At 44.3% G+C, this 8,309-nt stretch overlaps 1 protein-coding gene across 2 annotated transcripts in view; it reads left to right on the top strand.

Moving 5' to 3' along the window:
- Positions 1-431: 431 nt before the first annotated feature.
- ylpm1 (YLP motif containing 1) overlaps positions 432-8,309 on the top strand; it is a 26,912-nt gene continuing 19,034 nt past the window's right edge. The window contains exons 1-6 of one of the 2 annotated variants that reach the window (XM_051071879.1): positions 432-1,290; positions 1,818-2,036; positions 3,061-3,099; positions 3,754-3,942; positions 4,352-4,866; positions 5,658-8,168. In XM_051071879.1, coding sequence (XP_050927836.1) covers positions 730-1,290; positions 1,818-2,036; positions 3,061-3,099; positions 3,754-3,942; positions 4,352-4,866; positions 5,658-8,168 — 4,034 coding nt within the window. In that variant the 5' untranslated portion in view covers positions 432-729. The remainder of the gene's footprint in view (positions 1,291-1,817; positions 2,037-3,060; positions 3,100-3,753; positions 3,943-4,351; positions 4,867-5,657; positions 8,169-8,309) is intronic. The other variant, XM_018694577.2, reaches the window with a different exon arrangement.

Here is an 8,309-nt window from a genome sequence, read left to right as displayed (position 1 = left end):
AGCTGATAAAAAACATCAAGAGTGTAAATGTGATACGTTTTTTCCCTAAAGAAACCTAATTCACTCAGCATTTTATCACTAGTGTTCATCAATGTATATGGCAAGCACAAAGAAATCTTATAGAAGAAAATACAGAACTGAAAGCACGAGAACGGTGAGTTAAATAACAGCAATAATAAATCAAATAATAATGAATAAATTAAAGAAGTGTTCTCAAAAATGCTCTTCTAAAATGACTGTGCAGGCTATATATTTTTAGTTTATCAAATGTGTAAAGCCTGGAGGAAAAAGGTAAACATTGGATATGTTATTTGAAAAACAGCATTCATGTATAAATATTTTACATTTATTTTCATATTTCATAACATAAATCATAACTTATATGTTGATATGAGCGGAAGCGGTCACCTGAGGAAGTGCGACGTGTTTCCGTCATCAGTGACGTGCATTAGCCGTTCCTCGACACTGCTGTGTGTGAACGTTTTTGTAACATAGGCCTGTTTTCATAAGGCTAAAAGTGCACATTTATATCTTTAACGAAGAACTGTTTTTAACCATATAAGTGGTATTTAGAATTTCTATCTAATGCTGCCTGGTCCAGCCTGGAAATGAAAATGTAGCTATCGATTTTACAAAAGGTAGGTCAACGTTAGCTGTTAGCTTTATTAGCCACTCAGGCCCGGCTGTATATGAGCACAAAGGCCGTGCACACCGCCTCGCTTCCTAACAATGTACCCCTCCTGGGGAAATTATGGTGGACCTCAGTCGCAAAACTATGGAGGGCCTGGGCCTCGTAAGCAACCGGGTCCCGGCCACGTCGGACCGGCCACGGGGTTCGGCAGCTTCGAGGCCCCGTCCAGCGGCTCGCTGTTCTCCAGCCTGCAGGAGCAGCACCTCCAGCAGATGCAGCAGCTACAAATGCTGCACCAGAAACAGCTCCAGTCTGTGCTACAGCACGGCAACAGTGCTGGATCGTATGGTGGTGGGTATTCAGGGTCACCGTGGCATTCAGAGGGCCCAGGACATTCAGACAACAATGCTGGTGCTCAGTCCTACTATAAACAAGACGATACTCCGGCTCAGCCGACGAGAGGCCCCGCTGCTCCCAAGCAGGGTCACCAGCAGCCGCCTCCGCCTCCACCACAACCGCATCCCACCGAGCCTCAACCGGGTCCTCCTCCAGAGCCTCCTTCATCAAAACCACCGGAGAACAGCGGCGCCCCCAAGACTAAAGAGGCCAACCAGAAGGATTCATCCGCAACAGAAGACGACAAATCCTTACCTTTGCAGGTAAAGTTCTGGATCACTTTGTTTTGAAATGTTTGGGTGCTAAATCTGATATCATTTGTTCATTGTTATTCATCTGTTATCACGTTCGTTGCTCTAACTATAGCAGAACCTACAACTTAAGAACACTTGAGCAAACTTTATTTAATTGATGTTACTTGAAGTGACCCCCTTTCTGGGCTCTCTTTAAGTGTTGCTTGATGGCATTTATCTACCATTGGTCATTATATGTGCCTGTCCCTGTCCTGTTATGTTGGTGGGATATGTCACTCTTGTGCACACAAACACAATAACAAATAAAAAGTTCATTAAATAAACAAATAACAACTTGGGTATGCTCAGCATACCCAATTTAAATATAGATATCAAGTGGACTTGCTGACAGCATGTGATCTGTTACATGGTTTGTAAAGGCCCTGTGTCAAGTGTTTATGTTTTTTCTGTTAAATAAATCCCTGGAAGTTACTGAACTAAGAATAGGGCAAGGTTCCTCACATACTCTGACACGTGTTTGAAATTGTTTCATCCAGGAACAACAGCAGCTTTGGTACAAACAGCATCTTCAGAACCTACAGAAGTTGAAGCAAGAGAAGGCCAAACAGAATCACAAAGAGAGTGATGGTTCTGTGTCACAACCCCTGAGCCAAGCAGTTCCTCTTCCTCCATCAGAACCACCAAAAGGCACACCCCCTCCACCTCCACCAAAAGACGAACCCCCAGTACCACCTCCACCACCTGTGGATGCAAAGGTAGGCAGTCCTAACATGGTAGAGAGATGTTAAGGTAAGCAGTCAAACTTGTTTTGGTTAAATGGGAATTCCATTCATTTTAAACATCAAAGACAGTTTTTGCATATTGCAAGAATACTGCTACATATGTGGTAAAACTTGTATAAGTTGAGTCAATTTGAGCTGGAGCTGAGGACTTGACAATACCAGACCTCTGTAGCCCACTCCTCATTTCTGCTTGACACGAAACAGCTTGAGGATACATTTGCTGTTTCTTTCTTAATATGCCTGAACCTACAAACAAACCGTTGAGTTGCATTTTGGGTAATGTAGATGTCAGGTTTTGACAGGGAAGAAGAATGTGTGGAATAAAAGATGATGATATCAACTTTGATCACTTTTTAAACTGTCCATCAAAAGTTCTACATTGTTGTAGCATGCTAACTAGTGTCTTCATAAATGAAATCAAATGAATCAATGCACAAGACATAAAACTCTAATAAACCAGTGTTTATTCAAAGGCTGCACATCCGGTTTGTGACAAAAATATTACTGGGCTTTGATTGCTGTAGTCAGTGATGGAAATTTTATCATAACTTAAAAATTAAACAGTTCGCTGTTTTAATGCATTGTAACAGCAGCTAGTTAACCATGTTTATTTATTATTATTTTGGCTTTTTAGTTGTGAGCTAGGGATTCATTTTTTCTGTTAAAATGTTTTTATTAAATATTCTCAGCTCACAACACTTCAAGAAAATTGTAGCAATGTTGTAACTTCTGTTGTCTACATATCTAGTAATTGCTGCATTTTTGTGTGTTCTATAAATGGAACAATGCTGCAGATAATTCTGTAAAACTGTAAATTGGTACAGATTATTCTCATTTATTGGCCTGGTTTATGAACTACTACTTAATGAAATGATATGAAAAGTGCCATAGTCAGCCTTTAAGAACATGTCAAATCCTGTCTTAAACCAAGTATACTAAACAGATCCAATTATCAAGACACCTAAACATTGTTTGTATTGTTTGCATGAATTTTCAGAGTGAAAATGTGGGAAAACCACCTACATTGACTGATACAGTAAGTTTCAACACCCACTCTCCCATCACCATCATATCCATAGATGTGTAACTCCAATTCTTGTGATAACTGCCATGCCATGAATGTGTGAAACTCACAGGACTCAAGCACATTCAGTCTTCTTTCTTCTTGTAATGGTAATTAATGACAGTAATAATGACTGTGCATTGAATGTAATTGTCTAGAATCTAGACTCTAGATTGTCTTTAATTGTTTAGGCACGCCCACTTTGCTGGTTGTAATTACAGTTATCTAGATTTTTCTTTCTTTTTTACAAAAATATGCCGTTTTTAACATATCAGTGTCCAATGTCAATTAATGACCATACCATAATTCGTGCCACATTTCTGTGCTTGACAGTTAAGGATACTTGGTGCTGCAAAAACAATTTGAGCAGTACTCAAAAACCACTAAGGTTTGATACCCGGGGCCTGTTAAACCAAAGTAACACACTGAATGATTGTGTATTATGTTATCAGTGGTGCCTTGCCTCCATCTCAGAAATTTGTCATCACAAACTACCACACCATATCCCATGTCAAAAATATCCTTTGGGAGCCATGCTTTGCTTCAATTTCATCACAGCTTTAAATATTCTGAGTAGACAATAAAGTATGAATTTGTATCTGAATCTTGCCTTGTTTCTGTTTAAAGCCTGAAGCCCCACAAGACCCAGCAGAGGCTGCCCGCCTCCAGCAATTACAGGCTGCAGCAGCGCAGTGGCAGCAGGTGCAACAGCAGAGAGCAGGTATACAATACCAGGCTCTCATGCAACATCACGAAAAGCTTCAGCAAGTCCTGGAAAAATATCAACAGTTGATTCAGCAACCTACAGACCTTCAGGTGGGTAAATTGTAGTTCCTTTGACAGCTACAATCTGGCTGGTTATTTTCCCTGGTATTGAGATGACCTGTACAGAAAATGAAAGGTGTAAAGAAAGCATAGTATGTTTAGTCAATCCAAGAGATACTCTAAGACAATGTAAGAGCTGCAACAGCTGGGATCTTCAACCCCTGCACCATCGAGAAGTTTTCATTCTTATGTGTAATCTCTCAATACCTATTTTAAAGAGTATGGTCTAGACCTGCTCTATATGAAAAGTGCCTTGAGATGACTTTTGTTGTGATATGGCGCTATAGAAATAAAATTGAATTGAATTGAATTGGTTTCTTTATTGTACATGTACCTTTTAAGATAAAACCTTAACCAAAAATTAATGGTATCCCCCTTTCCTTAATGTCCTTTGTTGCAGTCAATGTCTGCTGAGATGCAGCTGAGGCACTATGAAATGCAACAGCAGCAGTTCACTCCTTTATTTCAAGACTGGGATCGCTCATTTTCCCTGTGGTATGAGCAGTTCCAGACCTATCCCCACAAAGACCAACTGCAGGACTATGAACACCAGTGGAAGCAGTGGCAGGAGCAGATGAATGCCACCAATGCCCACCTTCAAGAAAGGGTGGCCACTCTGACTGCCATGGTGCCATTTGCTGCAGGCCAGTATAATAGTGGAATGATAGGACAATATGGCCAGTTCCCTGGACAAGATATGCAAATGCAGCAGCAGTCGCTGAGCCTGGGTATACAGCATTCTCCAGTCGCTGCTGGTCCCAGATCTCAAGGTCCACGGCCCACTGGGTTTGGGCCACAACAGGAGACACCTGCTGGACCCGCTGTGAGAGGAGGTGGCCCTGCCGGCATGGGAGTCAGACCCCCAGGTCCTCCAACTATTCAACCACCGAGCTTCAACAGTGTTAGAGGTCCACGGTCAGTAGGGGTTGTTTCATACTACTGTGTGGTTGTCACCTCTAACTTTAAAAAATACATCACAACATATTTGGGATATGGCTGTCATTTAAAGAAAATATCTAGTTTGAATAAATTGGAACTGACACCTAATTCAATCTGTATCCCACACTGCCCCTGTCACTCTACCCCACCCAGTATAATCTGTATTCTAGCATATCAATCTTGCTATCTTATTGATGCTTGCTGTCTCACTAGTGATGACTTTTTACGAGCTTCTTGATAGAGTACTGAGAACATTGGTGAAAAGGATAGGCAGTCAGACAAGGTTATACATGACATGACATTGACCTACTTGTTTCTGGCACCCCTGTTACCTCACTTGGGTGGCAAGCTAGCAGGGGAGTCCTCAGATTTGTTATTGTTCCAGAGTAAGGCAGCACGTCTTACAGAGTAGGTAAATGGTCTTTGTTGGTAATTTTGTCATCTGCAGTAGAGAAGAATGATAGAAGAAGAATCCAAAATACTTACTGTGCTTCTCAGACGCTTCATTCTCATAATTATCCAATTAGCACAGCTTAGTTAACTGATTTATCAGTAGGATGTGCAGTAGGTGAAGTTGAAGGTGAATTTCAAGAGAACCTTTTGCTGAACAACAAGGTAAACTACTTCAAACAGTCTGATGAGCTCCTAGATTGTAAATATTAAACTCAAATCTGTCCTTACAGCTTGAATATTAAATTTCTTCCCATGTTGGAAAGAATGTTTTTTTGAATTTTGGATAAAATTTTTTGTTGTCTTTCTTCTCCCAGACCAAACAACCCTAGGTTTGACCAGCCACAGCAGCGCTTTGATGGTCCCCCAAGGTTTGACCAACCACAGCAGCGCTTTGATGGTCCTCCCAGATTTGACCAACCACGACAGCGTTTTGATGGTCCTCCCAGACTTGACCAATCACGGCAGCGCTTTGACGGTCCACCTAGATTTGACCAACCTCGATTTGGGCAGCAGCCGCAGAGATTTGAACAACCCCCAAGGCACCCTGGCCCTCCACCTCGCTTTGAACGTCCACCTGTGCCCCAGCAAAAACAACAGCAAGGTCCCCAACCTAAACTAGATGCAGCCATTAAACAACCTTCCAGTACAGAATCCAAGACTCCAGGAAAATCAGACACGCAGCCACAGTCTGAAAAAGTAGAAAGTGAATCAGAACCAGATAACAAAGACAATGGTGAGGACTTGACAGATGACAACTTGCTTGGAAATGAGGGTTTTTTTGTCCAAAGTGACCCAATTCCTCAGACATTAAACACAACGTCAGAGGAATCAGATGCAAATAATGCTGCTGACAAGAGTGAAGGTCCCAAACCTGTCAACAGCAAGCCTCCAGTAACTGCTTCTTCTACTGTGGCATCAAAAAATACTGCTGTTCAGAATCCCCTCAAACCAGATGGATCATTGACAAACAACAAGCCTCCAATGGTTCAAAAGCCTCCAGGAATCCAACAGGAGCCACAGGCTTCTGGCCAGATGCAGTCAAGACCAGAGCCTCCAAGGCCTCAGCCTGGTAGAGGACGAGGCCAGCCCCCAATGCCTGTCCATGGGCGAGGTCGTGGGCAGAGGGGCCGTGGAGAGTTCAGGGGACCAAACACTGTCCCGCTTGGGGAGGAGGTGGGAGATATGTCCTATGACTACATGTCACCTCAAGAGAACATGGGGATGCCAGAGGAGCAGCAAGAATATCACTGGGAGAATCCTTCATATGAGGAGTTTGGTGGCGAGGAATCTGAGGTGCCCCCTGAAGAAATGTGGATGCCAGAGGAACATCACTTTGCAACAGAAGAAGAATATTATGAACAGCCCATGGGAGGACCCCACATGGGGAGAGGAGGTCCCCCAATGATGAGAGGGGGTCCCCCAATGATGAGAGGAGGGCCTCCAATGATGAGAGGAGGTCCACCCATGGGTAGAGGAGGTCCACCCATGGGCAGAGGAGGTCCACCTATGGGTAGAGGGGGACCACCCATGGGTAGAGGAGGTCCACCTATGGGTAGAGGGGGACCACCCATGGGTAGAGGGGGACCACCTATGGGTAGAGGGGGTCCACCTATGGGCAGAGGGGGTCCACCTATGGGAAGAGGGGGACCACCTATGGGAAGAGGAGATCCAGTGGACAGGCACTGGGAAGAACCTGAATCAGTGGAGTACACAGAGGAAGATGACCCTTACTGGGGAGAAAGAAGACCTCCAATGAGAGGAATGAGACCTCCGTTTCCACCTGGCAGGGGTCGGCCCCCACGTGGTCATCCTGGTTTCTTGCACCAAGGACGAGGACGCCCTCCTCACCCAGCACATGGGCCAATGGATCGTGAGCCATTAGGTCATGGTATGGACACTGACAATGCTGAAATTGATCCAGCAAGGCACCCCATGTACCATGGACATGACCCTCACAGCCATCCATTGCATCCCGATGTAGGAAGAGGCAGGCGTCGTGTGCCACCACCACCACCCCACGAAATGATGGATCCTATGGAGGAGCCACTGTACGATGAAGGAGTGGAGCGAGAATTAGGGTGGCAATCGGCACATGGCAGAGGCCACCCTATGCCTCCACATGAGATAATGGATAGGGGAGGAATGAGGAGGAGACCTATGGGTCGAGGATTAGGAAGAGGTATGTGGCGGCCAGGTCCAACCCATGAGGAATATGAAGAGGGATATAATGAGGTTTATGTTGAGGATTACAGTCATGGGGAGGATGAGTATCGCTGGAGGCCACCACAGGACCGTCCTTCTGATGACTATCGGCATGAGGCTAAGTATTATGAGTCGGAATGGGATAGAGAGCGTGCTCCTCCTGAGAGGGACTATCCACCCCGCATACCTCCCCCAGAGCCCTACAGGGATAACCGCTGGTTAGATGAAAGGGAAAGGGGTCATGCATATCCATATGATGAGCAAGACAGGGGAAGAGGAGAACTTCGAATCCGTGAATATAGGGATGAGCCACAGTACCGACAGGAAGAGCCACCATACCCACCACCACCTTCAGAATGGGATAGGTCTTCTAGACTACCTCCACCACCAGAGAGAGGGTATCCTCCTGACTATGAAGATCACAGACCTCGCTACGAGGACCGCAGAGAAGAGCCTTCATTGGATAAACTTCCACCTCCACTCCCTACTGCGCCTGTATCACATTTACCAGAGACCTCTGCTGAACCAGCACCACAAGGAACAAGTGGAGCGAATGTACTTGCTCTCTCCCAGCGTCAGCACGAGATCATCTTGAAAGCTGCTCAAGAGCTTAAACTCATTAGGTAATTTCTAGACATTAATCATTGAATAACACATTATATAATATTAATTATATATTAATCTTATATGTTAGATTCACACAAATGACATTACTTCGCTCTTGTGGCATCTAGTCAGTGTTGTATTATTTTCCAAGATTTGAA

This window comes from Lates calcarifer, linkage group LG7_1, assembly GCF_001640805.2.
Source record: "Lates calcarifer isolate ASB-BC8 linkage group LG7_1, TLL_Latcal_v3, whole genome shotgun sequence".
Lineage (NCBI taxonomy): Eukaryota > Metazoa > Chordata > Actinopteri > Centropomidae > Lates > Lates calcarifer.
The sequence above is the reverse complement of the archived record's forward strand: the minus strand, read 5'-3'. Positions and strand labels throughout refer to the sequence as shown.